The sequence below is a fragment of the Nipponia nippon genome, unplaced genomic scaffold (assembly GCF_047370975.1).
Source record: "Nipponia nippon isolate SJK-2023a ecotype South Korea unplaced genomic scaffold, ASM4737097v1 scaffold_7, whole genome shotgun sequence".
NCBI classification, from domain to species: domain Eukaryota; kingdom Metazoa; phylum Chordata; class Aves; order Pelecaniformes; family Threskiornithidae; genus Nipponia; species Nipponia nippon.
In genome coordinates, this window is record NW_028262391.1 from 27,136,311 (window position 1) to 27,158,766 (window position 22,456).

At 41.7% G+C, this 22,456-nt stretch overlaps 1 protein-coding gene across 12 annotated transcripts in view; it reads right to left on the minus strand.

Moving 5' to 3' along the window:
- DGKD (diacylglycerol kinase delta) overlaps positions 1–22,456 on the minus strand; it is a 58,174-nt gene that overhangs the window by 14,695 nt on the left and 21,023 nt on the right. For 6 of the 12 annotated variants that reach the window (XR_015700458.1, XM_087739337.1, XM_087739336.1 and 3 more), the window contains exons 4-15: positions 11,340–11,444; positions 10,361–10,493; positions 9,428–9,534; positions 8,743–8,868; positions 7,550–7,652; positions 6,862–7,024; positions 4,693–4,801; positions 3,780–3,919; positions 2,951–3,035; positions 2,285–2,379; positions 2,086–2,185; positions 1,658–1,931 (exon numbers count right to left, since the gene is read on the minus strand). Coding sequence is in view for 11 of the 12 variants with exons in the window: in XM_087739337.1 (XP_087595463.1) it covers positions 1,658–1,931; positions 2,086–2,185; positions 2,285–2,379; positions 2,951–3,035; positions 3,780–3,919; positions 4,693–4,801; positions 6,862–7,024; positions 7,550–7,652; positions 8,743–8,868; positions 9,428–9,534; positions 10,361–10,493; positions 11,340–11,444 (1,540 nt within the window). In the remaining variant the exon portion in view is untranslated. The other 6 variants (XM_087739342.1, XM_087739343.1, XM_087739345.1 and 3 more) reach the window with 6 other exon arrangements.

Below are 22,456 nucleotides of genomic sequence, written 5' to 3' on the forward strand. Positions count from 1 at the left end.
TCTTTAGCAGTGAGGCTCTAAACAGAAGTGTCCATCTTTAATGCTACAGGTACTCAGACTTCCTGAGATGTAAACTGTGCTACAAGTGATGGGCTTGATTTATTTGCATTTAGATGTTGCCAGAAATTCTAACCAGATGGACATTAAATGATGAATCTAATGAATTTTCTGTTTGCTTAATCTGTATGGGGGCAATAGGATAAGCCACTTGAAAAGGGCACTTAAGACACATACAATCAGGAGGAAGAAAATAGCAGTTGGTAAAAAACAATACAAACAAAGGAAAGAATCAGATTACATACTTTGGAAGAAGAAAAAACAGTTCGGAGAAGTTGAACAAATACATTTGAAACGTAACTGAAGTTTGCCCAAGAGCTGGTAAGAATTAAATGCTAGCATGTTGCCTAAAGAAATCAAAACTTCCTTTGCATGTAACCAATAGGCCTTCCTCCCCACCAACCCCTCACAGGGCACAGCTCTGTGAACAGCCCTGAGCTGATCTACCAGGTCACTGCCTCTGCAGGGGAACGAGCTCCCCTTCTTTCAGTCTCTTCCCCTCCCTTGTGCTGACTCTGGAGTTCATCAAAACCACCCACAAGGCAATCCAACCCACTAGCCCAGCAGAAACATAAAATCTTCTTGCTGGATTAAGCAAATTGGTTGGGCTCCAAAAGAACTCCAACAAACATCAAATTGGCATAAGGTAAGCAGCAGCAAAGTGGGGCAGCAGTGAGGTCAAGACCTCTACTTCACCAGAAGCAGGCTGTTTGCTCAACTTCCATCATCTCGTGTAACTTTGCCTTCAGGATAGGCTGCATACAATATTGCAGTGCTGGAAATACACGCAACATTGCAATGATCTGTAAGTGACCACATAGCTGTTCATAGTGCACATTTAGGTGTGCATGGACGTCACATCCGCAACTTCAATACATTTATCTCCAGTAATAAGCTGTTAAGTACTTCCTTTGGTCTAAGCTAAACCACTGAGTTTATGACTAACATCTGGGAGACTGATGTCTTTCAAAGGAAATGAAACTTTGAGCTATAGGTGCGAGTAGCTGGAGAGAGATAAGGGTCAAGATGTGGAGAAGAGAGTCACCTGCCTAGGAAGTTACATTGGAACAGAATTGATTTGCATCAAGGTGCAGTATTATAATATTTTCCCAGTGATAAAGCTAGTTTAAGAAGTTCCTGCCCTCTCCTGCAGTTGTACCACTGCACTGTTTTGGTGGGCTGTACTATAAAGAGATTTCTGAAACAATCCATGTTAAAATACTTAAAATACTTTCTTCCCAAGTATTTTCAGATCTGTTTTACAGCAAGGCCACACAAACAGTTGCACTGACACAATTGTGGTATGGGTGGGGACAGACAGGAAACGCAAATGAACAGAGTGTGGGAGGGTAGTAACTTCCTAAACCAGCCCTATGGGAGAGAACATACCTTGAACTTCAGGCTCATTTACCAAGCAATGTTTCAAACAGGTGGGCTTGGCAGAGATGATACTGAAACTAAATAGCCAGGCTTACTGAATAGCTTCTTTAGCTCAGGAAAGCTGTTTTTAATAAAGAACCCTACTCCCCTCTGGAATAAAGGAAATTTATACTTCTCAAGAGCCTGTAACAAGTCACAAGCAGGACTCCTAACAGGTTACCTTTTTCTGCATGCTCTATTATCTGACGAATAGCTTTTTTCAAGCTGTTGGCTCTCAACATGAGCTGTTCTCGGGGGCGAAATATCTGGGGCCGTGCAGTACATGACGAGCCCACCGACCGGTCACTAGAAGAATCACAAGCACTGCCTGACCCATCACCATCTTCGGTTTCCTCTGCAATGGTGGGAGGAGGGTTTGGCAGAGATGAAGATGCTTGAGATTCATCATTCAGTGTCTTCAGCAATGAGTCCAGCTTCTCCTTCAGGACAGAGCACTACAAGGTGAAGAAGAACATTTGAGTAGAACAAACAGTAGACTGGGTAGCTCATTCTTTTAGTGCTTGCTGAACTGCTGCTGTCCTAGTTCCCTGAAAACAGAGCAGTTTTCCACTTCAGAAGTAGAAACCCAAACAATTTTTCCAATTTTACCTTCCTGGCCATGACCTCCGATTCCTCTGAGCTTTCCGTTGCCTTCTCATAGGCTTTCCCTACTCGAGCCACAAAATCCTTCACTGTCTCACAAAGCACCCTAAACAAAGGAGGCAGTGAAAACAAAGTCATGCAAGGATTGTCTCAGGATTTTCACAGTGCAGCTTTCACTTGGAGCAGTTGTCCTGTAAGTACTCACTTGGCTGAGGAGATGACCACTGAGTGTTGGTCAGAAGTCAAAATTTTGGACAAATGAGCAGCCACGGAGTCTTCATAGAAGAGAATCTTCTGCACCTGGTGACAGTCAGAAACAAGCCACTGCAGTGCTGCTTCCCAATATTACAACATATGCTGTGTAACCCTGGCTCCCCAGAAAGTACTTATCATTCTCGAGGTTCTTTTTGCCCTGGAAAAGTTCTGTGGTCCAGGGCTCAGTTACCCACTGAAGATCTGAATCTGATGAAGAAACTAATTCTGAATGCAGAAATCACCAGCAGCGCAGTTCTTAGAGTCTCTGATTAACTATGGATCTAAAAGTGCGTTTTTACGGTTCTTATGACTGCTATGCAGCTTTCCACAATTTCAACACGATGTTATGACAGCAGATAAAAGTCAATCATTTCCTCTCTGCCCTGTTCCAAAGCATTTTCCTTCCATGCCCCGTTATGGTTGTGGACTCTGGTAACCCAACCTCCATCCTTCTCCATAATACTTCATTGACTTAAAGACCCAGGATCTTTGTAGCTCCTGCTTCCCTCAAGTCATAGCTCAGGCCTGCTTCATTTGAACTCAACCACTGCCTCCTATCTTGTCTGTTCTGAGGCCATTGCTCCCAGTCCCCTGCCCTCTGCATCTCCTAAGGTACCTCAGAATCCTCACTGAAATCTTCAGTGACTGTGGAAGTGGAGGCCTGGCGAGGCAGTTTGGTTTCATATACCATGATGCTCCACCTGTTGAAAAGGAGACATCATAGTTATCACTACAAGGTAGATGATTTCCTCTTTTATCCAAAGGACATAACAGGTTAGAACCTCAAGCAGAACAAATTGCACTTTGGCAGGGGCATGACTGATGTGAGGAAGCCACAGGGTTGCAATGGAACTGCAGAGGGTCTGAACTGGGGGAGGAGGAAGGCATGACACTATGAACAAGTATCCTACAGCACAAGGACTTTCTCTGTACTTCTTCCCTCTCACACAGAAATTCTATGGGCATTACTTGATTCAACATAAGAGATGCCAAAATGCAACTCTACAGACAAGAAGCATTTTAAAATGTACAACGATACATAGGCGGTATCAATACTAGGGGTAAAGATGTCAATTTCTGCATTCGGCTTTCATTTCTAAGCCAAACTCAAGATAAATTGGTTCAAATTTACCAAGAAAAAAAATAGCTTAAAAAAAAAAATCATGACTGTAAGGCTGTCAAATTCAATTGACGAGAGCTCTGGAACACAAGAGAAGACACTGGACATCAGACAATTTCACTCATTACTATTCTGCAGCAGTGACATAGAAAGCCAGAGTACCTTTTGTTGCTAAAGGGTAACAAAAGATTATCAAAGAAAAAATGTTAACTGGCATTAGTAAGAAGTTCAGCAGCTAGGTAGAATCAAGAAGTGCCCAGTTCTCCTGGAAGGGTATTTTCACACAACTCTTGAGCAGGGGAGGATGTTAGTGATGGTTACACACCTATCCAGCATTTTGGTACTGGCCCTCTCCAGCTTCTCCAGGATCTGCGGGAGCTGGGTATCATCATCACAAGCAGACCCCCAGCCTAACACACGGGCAAGGTCATTCCCTGTTCCCAAGGGCAGCACTCCCAGCTGGCACTGCATCAGAGAAAAGGAAACCAAAATATTCAAATATTGATATTCAAATGGGAAAACACAAGCCACAAACAGCCACAAGTAACATGACTGATTCCTTACACATACCAGTCATTGAGAAACAGCTAGTCCCAAGGGGAGGAGAAAGTAACTGGATGGGGAAAACAGTCAGAAGAGCATGCAAGTAAGGAAAAATTTCTTCTACTTTTAAGTTGTTAATTGAGAGAGGAGTATATTACAGCTACCATCTCAAGGAGCATCTTATTAAAAGTAACCCCTTCTACAGAATTATTTATTTAACCATCAGGTGGTGCTATTGCTTTTTCTGTAAAATTAGCATAGCCATCTCCAAGACAAAATGGAAACAAATTGTACGATACTTCTACTCCAGTGTAATTTCTGTCTATCCCAGGACTCAGAAACACCACCACAAGAATTAAAGATGATGAGCACTAGCCTTGTGGAACTCCCAGTTTTCTAACTGCAGCCCTTTCTGAGTATAAAGTCTCTGCTGGCAATGGAGCAGGAGTAACTCAGAGCTACTCCAAAAGATGGATCTTGTAAGAGGGAGTTGTGGGGGAGCAATGGAGATAGGAATAATGAATTAGTTTGGTACTGCTTCTTGCAGAAAACTACCGCAAGAACACTGCTGTGGTAAGCTTTCAGCAGCTTCAGTCCTAGGGCAAACTACGTGTATGATCAAAGAAAGTCCTCTTTGACCCATGCTGTTGTTATTCCTTCGTTCTTTCATCCAACCAAGCTCGTTGGGCAGGTACCTGCTTGTGAAGATTGAGGCTATCAATTTCAGAGAGAACCCAGCCAACACTTCCGTCCCCACCGCAAACTAGAATCCGGAAAGTGTCAAATTTCTGGAATAAGCGTAAACTACAGAGAAGGGAAAGAAAAAAGCAAGAGAGAAGAACAATCAGCTGTTATAGAAAGAAACGATAAACAATTCCAATCCAGGTAATAAACATGGCAGATTTGCTTAAAGAAGGCTCTGATTTCACAATGAATATGGGCCACTGTCAGATTACAGATGAATTAAAATTATTACAAATAAGGAATTATAAATACAGCTAAGCAATTTACAATGGGTATTCACTACAGAAACATGTCCCAGACATACTCCTCTACTAAAGCAGGGCACTTTTGTCTGAGCAGAAGAGGAAACAAGCATGTGATAGCTCATTATCCATTGAATTAATTCCTTTTTGCAGATTTTCTGTGTTCAGCCTAACACTAGTTATTTGTCACTGTTTGGAGTGCTCTGATGTCACTGTCTTTGCACTCAAGGCCACACCAATTAAAGCAAAGCTTGAAGAGTGGGAACTTTATGCAGTCATTCAGTAAGCAGACAACTGTAAGAGGATGTAAAGGCTTACAAGCTTTAGTCCTTCTTCTGGGAAAGCAATGTAAATCAATGCTCTGGCGCCTTGTATGTCTGCAGGCAGGCAAACAACTCACCAGCAAGACAAGTGTGAATTTCTCTATTCGCCCTTTCCAGAATATTAAAAACAACCTCTCCTTAAGCTGTTTGAAACTGTGCTTCTTAGCGAACATCTTCCAGAACTACTGCCTGCTTTTATTTTGGTTTTGTAGATTTTATTATTATTATTACCTAAACAGGATTTACTGTAGTACATGAAAATCCTTATTTCTTCAAGCACTGTTGACACATGAAAAATGTCAGAAATGACAACATCTTATGGTAGTTTGACTGGCACCAGTTGAGAATATTTAGATTATTAAGAAGCAGCCTTTATCCTGTACCAGCATTTCTTTTTTAAGAAAGCAAACAAGAGCAGCTGTTTGAGAAGTGTGCACCACAGCTTGAGAAAATAATTGATTCCCTCCCTTCCCTTCTCTCTTGCTTAAAAGCAAAATTCCTCTCTACAGTCAGTCCAACTGGGGAGGAAGAAGAAAACTATTTAATTTTAAAAGTTTTCTATAAATTATTTATCAGCCAAACACATCCCCTGGACAGCACACTGCAGTTTTAAAGGCCAGTGTTTTACAACGCACTATGGCAAGAAACCACAACAGTTCTCAGGAATGAAGACCCTAATGGTCACTCATCCAGGAGTGGTCGCTCCCAGATTTAGTACCCTGCATCTACAGGTCTTAATCATAGACTTTGAGTCACATTTAGAAAAATATGAAGGAAATTGACCTTGTGTTCACTCTTATTATAAGAAGCACTCATTCATGACAAAAATTACTCAAATCCAATGCAACAGAGAAACATTTGGAGGGAGCAAACTAGAGACCTTTTTTTTTTTTTTAAACAGAGTTGCAGAAATACACTAAAGGAATTTATTCCACAGTGCTCACTTTTTTTTTTATCCATAGATATTCTAGTGCAATCTGGTAAACAAGCCTGAAATGTCATCTAGATCCTAGGGCAGAACCAACTTTACCAAAAACATTCTTAAGAGATGTTTTCCCAATATCACCATAAAATCTCTAAGGGATCGAAGTTTCACATACTTCCCAGGTAAGTTATTTCTGGGTAAATCTCATTTTGACAATACTCATTTGCTATCTATGACATTTGTCTGTTCACCCAATTCAACTCAAGTTAATAGTACATCAGGATGCCTGTTACAAGTCTGTTTGCTGACAAGTTTTCTTCTGGATTCAAGCTTTCCATGCTTGGTCTTCTTCCAGGGGAGTGTTTCTGGAATTCCCCCAAAGCCCCTCAAGCTGTTCTGCTGTTACTGATGAATGGAAATAATAAGCCTTTTCAACAACATTTTTGGTTTTAGCTGATCAATAACACTAAACACAGAGAGGGGAAAACCCCTCCAAACTTCTTACGTGTTCAGTCTTCTCTGAGTAATAGGTTCCTTGTTATACTTGAGGATAAGCTTGTAATCAAATAAATCATTTGTACTTTTCTGGTATTCACAAGGAATGTGTGCTTCCATAGAATATCTGCTTACCCAAGGTGAGGTCCTCCATTCATGAGGTCAAAGACCTGGGCTGGATTCAGTAGCTGTTTGAATCTTCGTAGAAATTTTACACCTTGGTTGTCTCCACTTTTTGAGTTGACAAAGACCAACAAAGGGCTTGTGCAAGAAGGGGGACAAGTAGCTTTCCAGAAACCTGTCGGGGAAAAGGGAAGGGAAAGGCAGGAAAAGCCAAGAGATGTGAAGCTGCCCATGGAGATGGAGCGAGGAAAAAAACACCACCCCACACCCCAGCACAGCTATGAAGAAGCTAATACTTTCCTTGTGCTTATGGCACTCACTGGGTAAACGCCAAATATGCACAGCCCTGAATCCAGCACGAACCACACCTCATGCTGCCAAATGTCACACTTATCTCCTAGCAGTATGCCAAAATTTTTAGCTTCCCCAACCTTTCCAAACTCCTTCTGCAATATAGTTGTTTTCAATAAATTTTAACAGCTGCAGCTCAGCAAATACTGACGTTACAGGGTAATAAACTGAATGCAAAAGCAAAGCAAACAGTTCACTGCCATACTTCAGCAATATCTTCCAGTTTGGAATTTCAGCAACACCAAAAAGCAGAATTTTCAGCTGACAGAGTCTGGCATTAATAGTCTTAGCTGAAGGGACTGTGACTGAGAGGAAGAGAAAGAAGGCACTACTTACTAGCGATACTTACCATCTGAATCAATGCTGTTAAGAGCAGTAGGAGGAATGACAGATACTTTGCACAGCCCAAGAGGGCACTTGTTTGGCAACAACTCTTTACATGCTGTGTGTACCTGAAAACACCAAAAAACATTTATTCAGACCCTTTTGGGCACTGCAGTATAACTCATAAAGCCACCCAACAAACGGCTGTAAAGGAAGAGTAAGAAAAGAAGAGAGGGAGAATCCAAGGAAATGTTAATTGATAGAGTTATTTTAAGAATGATCTAATCAGAGTCTTCTACTAATTCTCCTCTTTCCATTAGTACGTACTTTTTCTGACATTTGAATTTACGAGACTAGCACTTTGAGTGCTGAGAGGATCAGATAACAGATTATGTGGCTTTAAGAGCCTTCAGGCATTCTGCTTTCAAAATCTTAGCCTCAGTTGAGAGACCAAATGTAGCAACAAAAGAAAAAGCTGGGAATTGAAGAAAACAAGAAAGCAAAAAACAAAGCAGGAAAACATGAGCAACATAAGAGGCAAGAGAAGAAGGGATTAATAAAGCCACCCAAAAAGGGAAATACAAAGCAGAGTAGGGCACTTCAGTCATTTCCGGTACATGAAGACTGCAAGACAGAGGGTTTGCTTGGGGTTTGAGCCCCCGCCCCCCACATTATAAACACATATTTTGTGATACTTCTTTTATCAACCTTATAGACAACTGGAAACATAGCAAGATCTGCATCACTGCAGTGGTTAGGCAAGAGAAACCTCTTGCAACGGGAAGGGAAATTGCTATTATTAAAATAGCTCAGTATTCTTTATTGTCCTTTTTTGCTGTACCTTTTCAACTTGTAGAAATGACAAATAATGGCTCCTTAAAATCCAACATCTCCCATGCTTGAGGCATTGATTCATATCTAGTGTAATTAGATTCTTCTATGAAAGCTCACTATCAAAAGAAAATGAGCTTGCAGAGAAGGCAGATACTTATTTCAGGTCTTACTTTTATGCATCACAGTGATACTTCTCAGCACAAATTTAAATTTTTATCTCTTACGGGCTGTTTATCATCTGGAGAAGGAACAATAAAGTCCTTCATGCAAATACTGACAGCGCAGTTAGAGATTTCATTTTAAGTAAATGTTGTTAAAAGAACACACCACAGAGTTGATCAAAGACTATCCTGTTATTGAAATGATCATGTTTATTCAACTCACCATGGCTTTGCACCAAAGGCAGCGCCAGTCTTGCAAACGTAGGACACTGCCACAGGTTTTATCACACACAGTGCATTTGGCACTCACGGGCAGATTTCCTTCCAGCCACTGATGTGGCATCGAGATCTGCAAATGGTACAGAGGGAGGGAAGCAATATGGACTTTCCAGAGTGCAACTCCAGGGCACAGGATGCCCTGTGGCACCGAGACATACAGACAGGTAAGTCTTTATATGCACTGTTCAAGGACAGCAAAGGCAATTTCTAGAAAACACCTAAGGATCTTTTTTGGCATTTTACATCACACTCAAGCACAAAGAGACCAGGTGACTCGCCCCAGGATACCCAGGAAACACAGACTTGCATCAGACACCTCATATGCTAAGGTACTGTTCCAACCACTCATTTATCTTTCTTTTGCCAGAACTCAGACCAGGTTCCCCATCCCTCCAATTATTTAACCTCAACTCCCCCAGTCCATAGCAGGAGTCTCTTCCTATTAAGGAGTCCTTGCTACCCTGCTTGGCCTTTTCACACAGAATCTCATGCTCTGACAGTAAAGGCCTTTCCCACATCGCTAATGTATAAAGGCAGAATCTGCTATCTGTACAGTGAAGAAAGCTGTAGAGAACGTGCCAGTGCTTCCACATCAAGATAAGCCTAGAAGAGTTAAGACTAACACCTACCCCATCTTCATCCTCAATGATATCCTTCCCGATAGAGGCCAGAGTTGTCCACTTGCAATTATTGGTTGCCCGCACAGCACACCGCTTGTGGGCTTTAAACTTGCACACTAGAGAGGAAGAGAAGAATACATTAATCCTGCCTCAGAATATATAATGTGGCACTCTCTGCAAAAGCTTTCCCAAGTGACCATATTTGGCTCCAGAAGAAATCATGGGCACACACTACCTTGTTAGCACTGCCAAAATTATCAGCTCTAAGCATACTGAGTAAGATGAGCCAGCTATTAATTCTTGCCTTGTCACTTTTGCCAGTTGCTTGTACAAAGCTTAGTTATCACCTTGTTAAATTTGACATGATTTACAGAGTCATACACTCCTGCATCCTTTTACACAGTATGGGTGTAAACCTCATTCACACTAGAAGTATGAGCTGTGCGCAGCCAGGCATGTCTGCTATGCCAAAGCTGAAAAAGAATTCCTGGCATTCAAACACTTAACAAGGATATTCTTACAAATATGATTATTCTTGTGAACAGAGTATTCGTATGAATATTCTATCTGATATCTCAGAATTACATACCTGTTCACTTCAGAAGCATGATTTTAATAAGGGATGACAGTATTTGGGTATATGGGAAAAAATAATTAGCTATATTACTATCAGGTCCAACACTAAAACCAGCATGATCTTGACTTCTGCAGGAAAATTCTCTGTGAAGCCAAAGGTATTCAGCAGCAAAGGGTTTCAGCATCAGGTCCAGAAAAGACCTCCAGTCTCATACATAGCCTGTAGCTCTCTCAAGTTTATTATGCAGCATTTTTCTACATCTTTTCGCAGACTGTTAACAACATTCCTCTTAAATTATCTCTGGAACATGGCATTGAGCTATAAAGATGACACTCCCAAAACAGGAGACAAGAAAGCATGCTTACCTTCACACGAGAGCCCATGTGACGTGACTCCAGATAATGCCTCCCGACACACATTGCAGTACGTTGGCCGAGCATGTGAGCAGGCGTACCAGTTATGCATCCCTGAGAAATGGTCCATGCTGTACTGGGTAGACTAACAAAATAAATGTATTACAGCAAAGTCTAAAGTAGAGCAACAAGACTTTTTTCCTTAAAACAAAGACTTACACATAGCAGCCAGGAAAGGCAGAAACAGAACGCTTTTACCAGGGAAGAGTAGGCCACATGCAGTTTATACACAATAGCTGTAACTCAAGAAGGTCTTTAAGTCAGAAGAGACTACTAGAAGAAGCAGCCACACCTTCATTCCTGCTCCTGTCCTACCTCCCGTCCTTGTCTTGCTACAAGTGTGTGTCAGGAAATGAACTGGAGAACTTATCTGCTGGATAACTGATCCTTCTCTTCCCCGTTTTTTTGCTGGATTACGTTTTCAGCAAGATCAGTTCCCCAACCTGGTTTATTGCATAGCAGAGGAATGCTTGTGCCAGCATAAGGGAGGAGACAACAGGGAGACAAGCATCAGAGTGGGGAAAACACAAGACAGCTTCTTTTGGTGGCAGTGCTGGTCTAACTACAGCGCCAAAAAACAAACAGATGCACTGAAGCAGGCAGAATACCAAGCAGGCAAGACATGAATTAGGATAGGGAGGATAACTGAAGAGTGAAAAGACAATGGGAGGAAAACTGTGTTTCAAAACCTACCCATACTCTGAAAAGTGCTCTCAAAGTTACCAAGGGAGAGTATACAGAGCCACAAGCATTCTTTGGAGAATCACTTCAGTGTATTTGGGATAGTTTTTACAGAAGGCCCAACACTATACCCATTACAATCAATAAAAACTACCTCTATTAACTTCATTGGAAGCTGACTCCAATCTCAAAACAAGCTGTTATTTAGGAGAGAAGGCACAGAGTGCAAAGGAACACATTTTCCTATTACCTCAAAATGTTCACGGTTTTGTACAGTCTTCAGTGCTGCAATCCAATCTTCCATCTCTTTTCTGTTATCAGCACAAAGGATGAGCTTCCGACATGGAGTGATAATCTGAAGAATGAGAGAAAATTAACTGTGTATTCTGGGCATGTCAGTGAGAGACAGCAAGAGAACACGTTATCACTAGTGTGGTCTTTTGAAGCTATTTTCAGAGGCAATGAGCTGCACAACAGAACAGAAGTTATTTGCACCTTTCAACCATGTTTCTCTTCCACCATAACACATCTTAATTCCTTCAAAAATGTACAGAACCACAGAGATTTTAGCTGTCATTCCCAATACTGAACTGAATAAAGAAATGTCTCAAACCCAAATAACAGTAAAACACAAATCAAGCACAGAGCAGTAAAAGTTAATATATTACATGTGCAGAACTTGCATAAGTTTTTTTTAAGTGCTTAATGACTTTTTAAATTGGCAACAACATTAAAACATTTTGTTAACACCATAATATACCAGTTTCTAGCAATTAATAAATTAGATAACATGCTCTGTAACATCATGCTAAAAACCTGTTTAGAGTCATGACAAGCGGGGAGGGAGGAGGGGAGAAATCAAACAACATAAGCTATCCAGAAGAGAAATAAAATAAGCAACCTAGAAGAGAAATCACTGTATTTTGAACCCTCATGTTTCCTGAGGGCTTGTTCTACATTTATTACATAAAAGATATTCCAACAAATGTTCCACTAGCATCTTGAGGTTGTGGTGAGTTTGCCTTCCTTTAAAAATACTCTCCTCAGTGTGTTTCTACCCTGGGCTAACTCCCATCCGTTAGTTGCCATGTGCTAAATAAACAGTTCAGTGTTTTAACAAACCAGTAGAAGTCATCCAGGGTGGCCAAAGCTCCCCTCTGCCTAGGAAGGCAGACAGGTCTCTGTGTAGCCTACCACCAATGCTCTCTCCTTTTGTCAGATGGTGGCAGCAGAGAGAAATAAAAGCTCCTGGCTCTTCAGAGGACCATGTCTGCTGTCCACAGAGCTGCCCATTCAGCTGGGCTCCAGACGTGACTATAAATCAACGCTTCCTCTTCCTAAGACAAAAGGCTTTCTTCCCCACACTGTAGTTTTCTTGTCTTACTAACACTGTCTCCCTGTGCACACCTCTGTACTGATTTCCATCCAGCTGACTTCTTAAATTAAACCAATATTGAAGTGTTCGCAAGATCTGGATTTAAGAAAAGCTGTGTTAAGGTTGAGCACCATTAACAAAAATCAAAAGGCTCCCCTTTATGTCAACTCTAAAAACTTTCAGCAGCCAAGACTCTCCTGCGTCCCTCTACATTTTGCATGTGAAAAAGAAATTGTCTACATCATCTGCTTTTCCAGCAAATTGTACCCTAACATCTGAAACAACAGATTAAACCAAACTAGGATTGTGTCAGGTTGATGAAGCCCGTGTGGCTCTCGCAAGCGCACAGCCAAAGTTTTGTTAATGAAAACTAAAAAACCCCATACATCACCCCAATACATGACCCCTGTTAAATACCATTTTCCAGTCTGTTTCTCGCTTCTCTCATTATGATTCATACAACAGATTAAAAATTAAAATGTCCAAAGTTGAACATGAAACTTTTAGTTGATATTGAAACACATCACAGCATCCACTAAGAAATGTGTACGCAAGGTCAACAAAAAAGATACACTTGTAAATTTCTGCTTCATTTTAAGCGCTTTAATTTTCAAAATATATTTATTTTCATAGAATAGATTGCAGCATTCACTTGCAGTAACACTAACTTTACCCAGAGGTGTTACCAATATCTAGCAAAGGGTGCTACAGACACATCAAGTAGGCAATGAATGGGGCTAAATATGTTTTTAAAGAAGGACCGGCCATTCATATTAGAAACACAGTTTTGGTATGGAGCATTCTATCTTGGACAAAATGACCCGATCTGTATCATTTGTAAGCAAACAGAAATAAACATTTACAATTCTCTAAAAATAAAACTTTCAGAACTCCTTCCCTCTTCCCTGACTTTTCCTTTAAACAATTCCAGCTCTGATAAAATTTATTCCCAAAGAAGGTAATCATAGGAGTCTTTCTTTTTCCTTGGGAAAGTAGAAAAGTGGGCGGTTAACTGTATTTCCATCAAAAACTCTGCTATGTAAGAAAAGCTACCCTAGAGAAACCTTTTACAGAGCATGAAACACTACTGCAAAAATCAGTGTGAAGTTAAGAGAAAACCGAGCAACATCTCTGTCCTGCTGAGAGGAAGCAGCTTTTTCCCTGGAAGTAAAACCAAGTTCAGATAATTTGTTCAGACAGCACAGGGCCCCACTTTTTTCTGGTGGCAAAGCCAAGAACATCTATAATTGTATATGTACAACAGTACCCTATGTAAAGTCCAAACATCCTAGGATGAAGCATCCAAGGACCTTTCATCACTTTAAAACCAGCCAGTTTTTATAAGGAACCCCCAGTTCATTCAACAAGCCACTGGCATGCTCTTGGGCAGTGGGGAAAAATAATTTAGAACAGTTGGTAAAATTCATTTATTATCACAATCCCATTTCAGAACACTCCTATTCAGTGCTGTCCCTTTTCCTATTTTTCTTTCTTTTTTGGGGGGAGGGGGGGAAGGGCCAATGCAAAGTACATAGTATCATTTTTAAATCACCTTGGAAGACAGGAAATCTAAAATATTGGCATAAAATACAGAAATGCACACACTCCTCTGTTAAGAATTAATTTCTGAGGCTACTGACTTCCTGGATCACTGAAGAGACTGTCCAATATACAAAATCACTAATTCCTTCTTAAGTCACCTACTGCATCATCTTAAAAATCCCCATATTCAGTGTTGGACAATCCTCTGTTCAAAGAATGAAGTTAAAGTTTATAAGACAAGAGGACAAATAAAGAGATCAAGAATATTTTCATACTTGAATCATCCAGACAGAGTCACAGAATTAAAATAAAGGGTCTATTTTGTAAATACAAAACTGCAAATAAAATGTAACTTTGTGTAAGATAAATTTATGCAGAGCATTCCCCATTAGTCAGTTCTAAAGCAACATTTGCATTGGGATTTAGCGGTATTATCAGAGATGGGAAATAAAAGAAAACGATCTCAAACCTCACTCCTTTTCTAAGGAGGACAAATTTGGACAATTCAGGCTTCACTGTGAAGGAGAGATAAGATTTTAATGTAACTAGTGTAACAATTCTGTGGGGAAATTAAAAAAACATACAAACCTGTTTTTCTGATTAACATGAAGTGGTGTTACAGTTAAACATTTTAATGAGGATAATTAGGAATCCAGAAACATGTTAATAGGGACACTTCCTTTGCAGACTGGTTCAACAGTTCTCGCCTTTCATACAGCCTCACATACACAACAGCCACCACTGGGTACCTTGTGAGCGTAAAACACTCCTGTTTTCCCTGCGCTGCAGGCAGCCACTGGTCTCTTACCTGCGCAGGCTGGCGTGCAACACCCGCGCCACAACATTGGTCCTGAATAAGGGCAGAACTGAGATTAACAGAAACATGCTCTCACTCAAAGGGAAAGAAAAACACTCATCCTACCACTTTTACCTCCTTCTACTTGAGCCAGTAATTTCAACTTCAGATGTCCACCTGTTGAAGGTTACTAACAGAGGGAGAAAGGCTATTACATACACGGCGCTGCCTAGATGAGACCGATGATCAATCTAACGTCTCACACAAAAAAAAAAAAAACAACAAACCAAAAAAACCCCCAAATCTTTCTTGTCCAAAAGAAGCCACAGCCGTCTTCCCCCTGAAAAGCTGTCCTTTCCCAGCCAGGGAATCCAGGGCGTCTGCTCTCAGCTACAGCCGCGATGACCCAGATGAGCCGATGCTCTGGAACAAGGCTTGGTTATCCCTGTTGGCAAACGTGGCAAGAAACGAGCATGGTCCAGCTATTTTTTATGTTCCGGCTACAGCTTTTGACTAACATCCTGGAACAGTATATTCTACAGGATGACGACGCACTAGGTGAAGTAGCATTTCCTTTTATTTGTTCTAAATTTACAAAGCAGTAATGTCATCCAGTGACCTCTTGTTCTCATATAAACGGAGAGCACAAAAACAATGATCTGATTGCTTTTGAGTTAGGATGGGGGCGCCTCGCTAGGAGTTAAAAAAAACACAATAAAAAGTTTTAAGATTTATTTATAATCTCATACATTTTTGGCCTGTTTGGGGATTGGCAGAACTCTGAGTGTTCCTGCTCTGAAACAGCTCAGAATTTTATCTAGATATGAGCAATTACATAAATTAGAAGTGCTTGTTCTTCCTAAAAAGGGAATATTAAAAACTAACATATTTTTTTGATCCTAAATGCTATTGAACTTTTGGGTGTGGTTCTTTAGATTTCACTCCTTAGTAGGAACTGGATGATGCCCAGATGCCCATGTGCCCAGAGCTCACCACATGGTGACTCTATTGAGACCTAACACTGACCAGCAAAAGAGCTCAACAACAGTCACAGCGAAACAAAAGCTGCCAATCCCTCTAATCAATCCTGAAAAGCCATAAGGACAGATGGGAATGGCAGGAAGGCTTAAAGACATTTCAAATCACGACACAGCTTAATTTACAAACTCCTCACTGCATATGAAACCCCAGAAATATCTTTTGTGGGAATTATGGTGACAATCAACTACACACCAAGTCACCCCTTTGCAGACAGTTATGTGCCCTCTATGCAGATGAGCCATCTCAAGTCTATTAGAGAAACTCTCAATTTTCAAGTTTGCTCACTCTAAATCTAAAAAAAATCTAAATCTGAAAAAAGCCATGCCTTCATTGACTGTCTTGTGCAAATACTGATGCTCCCCCGACACATCTCCAAAATTTAGCTTCATCTCCTCTGTCTCTTCCCCATACAGCACACGCCCTCTTACCAGCTGCTAACCCCCACCCCTCATGTTGACCCACACTCCCCTGTCCAAGACTAACACCAGTTTACTGACATTTCAAATCAGGCCAGCTGGCAAACAACACAGCCAACCAAAGAAGATTTCTCATTTCACATTCTAAAAATGGACTGGATGTCCCTGGATGTCCTTCCCCAATGAACAGCTGTGAATAATTGGATTAGAAAGGCAGTCCAAAAAAGACTCCTTATATTAGACCAAATTTTAAATAGAAATCTGCTATACTTCACCTTTTGGTGCTTAGCTGTACTGAGCAACCTTCCTCCACCCAACAGCTGGAGCATAAACTTCATTCTCTGGTCTTTCTGCCATCAAAGACAACTTTATCATCTCTGCTCACTTCCTCCTTCAGCATTTTCTGGCTGCCCAGAAACTTCTCGGTAGAAGTGACAGTCTGGCCAAACATGCAGTGGGACTGTTTGTTATCAGAGTAGATCTAGTGAGCTCAGTGACCACAAAAGACGGCAAAACCAGCTAAGATCACACTGGCCCAATCACAGAGCTGGCTGAGTAAATGCTGCGGGGGGAGAGGGGACAGCAGGGACATACAATTTTGCTAAATATAGTTTTTCTGATGTGATAACATTTCTCAGAGTGGCCAAAAGTGGGTGTATGAGAACACCTGCTCATTCTGACTGCTTCCTTTTACTCACATCCTGTTCAAATATAGTCTTATGTTCAAAGGTGCTAGCCATAAATCCCCCAAAGAGATCCTGGATTATTCCAAACAGTTGATGATTTGGGTACAGGGACAACAGGAATTTCTGGAACTCAAAAGACCTAGGAATTGCAACTAGAAAAAATAAAATAGCTGCAAGAATGGTGCTGGTGCAGGCAAAAACTTCAGCTTGATCACATACGGCAAAGGTGGGAAAACCGTCCACCATCTGTAGCTAACTGCTATGTCTGCTTTTGTACAGTGTAGTAAGCTCTTGGTATCCTATGAACCCAAAAACTCAGGAAGGAAAATTGGGTGAGATTATAATGAGGACCCAGCCATTTTATCCACTTCAGCTCCTGTTCCAGCAACGGCGGTAGTTAAATGAACACTGGTATACATTAAAACATTCGTCAGCAAGATTCACAAACCAGCAAAGTCACTGTATGTTTCAAACATGACTGCTGAACTCACAGGGGGCAAAACGGACTAAGTGTGGATTAAGCAAGTGCTATTCCCTCAGCAAATCCACAAGGTTAAAAAGACGACTGTAAAAAAGGGAGAAGAAAGGAAAATGAAAGTATGAGTTTCAGACTCAAAGCAGTCCTTTACACTTAAAATCCTAAAAGCCTCTCATTGATGTCAGCTTCTGAAACAATCTGGAGCTAAGCATCAGGCCAGCAAAGCCTTACATGGCAAGTCAGGATGATTTTAGTAGGTCTCTCTAGTTTGGAAGTGAGAAATAATATGAGTATCAATGCTTAGACTCATGGGGACCAAGGCTTGCCTTCCTCCACAAACAACATCCCTCTTTCCATTTGCAGTTCAGCTTTCACCCAGTTATGCCAACAAATTCAGTTTGCAGAGGTCAGTTAGAGCTCTCTAGAATTGCACCAATTCCCTTCCTCAAAACCTGGATGCTACCCTGAAGGGGAAAGAAAAAAAGAAGCTTTTCATATGACACTGGAGAAATGCACCAGTTCTATATTTATTTTTATGGTACGAGATCTTTATTTCCTGCTAAAATGACCATCTTCCATCTACGGAAACGCTCATTTCCACCAAATAAAACAAATTGTTAATGTTCTTATAGCTGTGCCAAATTCTGCCTTTTCTTTTTTTTTAATAGCAATAACAAGATTTTCCTGAAAGTCCTAACTGCTCAAATCTCTGTTTGCACTATACCAGGTATTTTATCCCCAACTTCCAGGTGGCTGTTTTACCTTAATTCTCAATCTGTAAAATCCAGGACAGCTCAATTCCATAGGAAAACAGGTTCAGTACATGGTGTGGTCTCTTTAGGACCATTTTTACATTATTAGGTTCATTCATCTTGCTACATGTACTTTGTCTGCCAGGGGGTTGCACATTACAAGCACATCTTCTCTGAGCACTGTCATTGGCACTTATCACCACTATGCTGTGCCCGCAGATCAAGTTCAACTCATGCTGACCCTCCATCTGTGCTTTCTCCCAGTCCCTATCTTCCACGATGCTGCAGCGGGAAATCAGACCAGACAGAGCATTCCCTGGGAAAATGATCATCTCTCATACCAGGGTCACATTCCTACATGCTTCTGGAAACTCTGTTCCTAAACAAGGCACATTCCTGTGCTTGGCAACTGGTAAGACGAGCACAGACAAGGAGAGATTTTAGGACTTCTGCAACCACTTAATAGCTGTCAAAACCTAGAATGTGCAAGAAGGTCTTTGCCACTGTTAGCAGGTATGAAATGCAGACAATCCTGGTAATTCGTGCATATTAATCACTAGAGATCTACATGGATGGAGCGGCACCAAATGGGAACCGACAGGGCTGCCATGCCAAGTGCCAGAGCATCTTAGCACAGCTCCGTTATCCGCCCACCCTCCACTTCACGCAGCAGACGCACACATGCATCCCTTCTTCATCTCTTCTCCAAAGGAGGCAGTCCTGCCAGAAAAAGAGTTCCCAAACAGAACTACACTGTTCAGAAAGAGCAGCACATTTGGGAAGGTAAAGGATAATTCAGAGAAACCTTCCTACTCAGTCAAACAGAAGCAAAACCATGAAGAACAGAGGGGCAGGTCAATGCTCCCCAGTGGTAGAGCTGCTGTCTCAGTGGGCTCATACACATCAAGGCTAGCAGCTAATAAATCACAGGATTGAGCAATAAAAGTCCTTGTCCACGGTAGGAAAATGACCTGTTACTGACAGCTTATTGTTAGTAACAGCTCCTCACAGCCCCCTAACCTCAGCTGTGTTGAAAAGAGGCTGGTAGCTAGCACAAAAGGAAATGAATAGTTTTCAACAGCCTGATGAACCCAGTAGCTTTCCACACTGGGTCACCAGGCAAAGACCAGTCCTGTTTCATGCACCGCAATGGTGAAATCATCAGAAGCACCACAACTGGGAAGACCTTATTTCTGAGAATATTACTAGCAAGCCTCTCCCTGACTGTCAAAATGACCACAGTAAAGATGTGCATAAAAAGAAGTCTTTTTCTTCTAGAGCAGCTCCCATGTAAAACTAAACCCATCATGTTCTCAAATGACCTCCTGTTTACCACAGGTTGTTCTGCTTTTGTGTCCTCACCTGGAAGGGGGGGAAGACACTGGAATCTGCAGCCTTGCTCAGGAAGGTAGATAAAACACCAACACAGCAGAAGGTTACAAAGAGCAAAGAGATTATCAAACAAAAGCTCCTAGCGTTCAGGCACAAGGGCAATAACAGACACTAATTTCAAAGCAGTGAACTTCCCTCCAGGGACACAAAAGCTCTTCACAAACAGTCACCTTCGCTTTCCAGCTCTCTATCTATGCTGTCTCACAGTAAAATACATAAAGCTCAGTCTGACCTCTTTCTCTTACAGTAGCTTCATCTTTCTCAAAAACTCCTAGCATATTTTGGGATTATTCTGTAACGTACAGTAGCAATCGCCAGATCTCTCCACCCACAGCAACTTCTTCCAGACTCTCTAACTCTTCTTCCATGTTTATCCTCTCTTCGATGGTTTTTCTCCAGATTTTTCCTTCTTTTGTGCGAGCAGACTAATGCCCAGCTCCTGTAGAAGGCTGGATTAAGAGTCCTAAAAATCCTTGACATGAAAGGATTTTAAATGACTATTTTTACTGACTAACAGTGACTCAGAATGGTCTGTTTACCAAAGGGCCTTTTCTCAAGCAGAAAAAACTGCACTGAAGTCCGGATTACAAACTACTAAAATAGCAAAGTATTTTGAAACTGCAGTGATTCTGACAGGAAATGGGGACCGAACTGCACTTAATGAAGGGAGGGGGGAAAAACAGCAGAGAGATTCTGGACATGGCAATTCATGGCTCTACTCCTATTTTCACTTGCTTATAAAGGAAATTCTGACAGCTGCCAATATAAACAGAGTAAGAGCACTAGCAGAGAGCGTACAATTCCTGAACGTGTACACACGTGGGTGTGGAAGAGACAACAACCTCCAGCAAAGCCTGACTTTCCAATGCACTCTCTAGTTTTGTCCAATTTAGAGAAGAAAGTTTAAAAAGGAGGAGGGAAGAACCATCCCTTTCGCGAGTCCCTCTTTTCTAATCTTTCCCTTCTCCAAAACTTAACAAGGCAATCCATGACTGTGTACAAAGGAGCAAGGTGAGGAATGAGGACACTTGGTGACTCCCCTGTGCAACTATGTCCCCCGATTAGTAAGTCTTTTTGCCCACTTCTGAGAGCTGATGTCTTCCCTCTGGGTCCCTCACCCCCATGCTGAGGAAGCAGGGGAGGAAGATCCCCTCCCTCGCTAGGAAGCCCAGTGACTCCCTGCTGCATACGTTCAAGCCCATCTTTTTCGAAGGGCTGAGGCCACATGGGGCAGTTTGGGGAATCTGTGCAAGTATCAAACCACGCAGATTTCCCTGATCTCTATCAGCCCAAGCTCGAAGTCCAACTCTGACTTTCTGCAAACAGCTTGTAACAAAAGTTCTTATATTCTTTCTCCTCATAAAATAAGTCACATGCTCTTTCTCGAAGCTTGTATTTCAAACCAGCACAAGTAACCTCTGATCTGGGTTCCTCTTGTTTCAGCAGTGCCGTACAGGCACACAGCTCCTGCACTAGACATGAGCAGCAGACTTTCTGCCTGACGTGTAGCTTCAGCAGCTCTGTTCACTCTTTCAAAACCGAACTCTTCAGAGAAGACTTCACTGCCTTCTCTGCTAAAAAGGATATATTGTCTCTTAAAAGCACTAATACAAATAATTCAACTTGACACAAAATCACACAAAAGGCAAAGGCACTTTCACTTCATTGTGAAATGAATTTGCAGACATCAACAACATACTCTCCCCATCAGGAAGCACCCTCAGCATTTTTATCTTTTGTTAAAGTTCAAGCACTTTGCCCTGTGTTTTTATGAAAGGTTAATTACCCCAAAATGAAGATTCATGCTCTTTCTCCACAGCATCAACAAGCCCTGGGACAATACAGCAAAAACATACAGTCTGAAGATCAGTCAGTCACATAAAACTTCACAAGACAGAAACTGGCATCTTTGCTGCTGAATAAAGTCAGTACTAAGTAACAAGGTTGTAATAACAAAAATTGTAGCACACCTCAGGCTTCCGTACAGCTGGAGAATGACATCCATACTGCTTCTCAGAGAGGAGAGCACGCTCTCATTCAGGAGGACCAGCAATTCCCTGTTCCTCAACCTACCGCAACCATTGTTGCCTCCAGTCATACAAGTGCTCTGAGAGAGGTATTACTCTAATCTCAATACTTCCTCTCTCCTGTGATATCAGTTAGGGTGAATCATCAGTTAATAAACAGCATTTCTTAACTGACGGGTGCAGCATTTCCAACAGCACCGCAGGCACATTTCCCTTTACCCCGATTCTGGAGAACTTATCTACATAAATCCACACAGGAGAGAACACCTGAACAGTAAGAGCTGGTAGCAAACTTATTCCAAAGAACCTGAGCTCCTGATGATCTGTTGCGCTGGCACAGGTGCCATGTTTCTCATTGCTCAGTCCAGAAAACTCAGACTCCTGCTCTTACCTTTCATGTTCAATCTTCCTCTAAACTAGTGTCCAGAGCAGCCTACTCCCTGAGAAAAAAACCTACACAGACTGCTTGACATGCGATTAATAGGATTAGTCCCCTCTGTGGTCAGTCTTTCTGAGCTATGTTCCACTTGCCACAAGCTGATTAGCTGTCTGCTTAAGGAGGAGCTGGCATAAGTTTCCTTCTGACGGCAGTGAAGTGGAGAGGCAGGCGCTGACTGTAATAATATGCTGTTTCCTGTCTGCGGCTGAGCTGAGAGGTACTTCCCAACAGAAAAGGGTTTACAGGAGCTCAGGAGTTCAAGCTCCACCTCTTCCAGTGAAGAGGCTTTAATTATGGAGGAGGGCTCAACAGCATGGCTCCTGGCGCTCAACAACGTGCTCAACGAGCTTCACTTCTACTAAAGCATCAGAAAGAAGAAATAAAACTACCCACGTTTCCCTCCACAGAGAGGAGCTTTCTCCT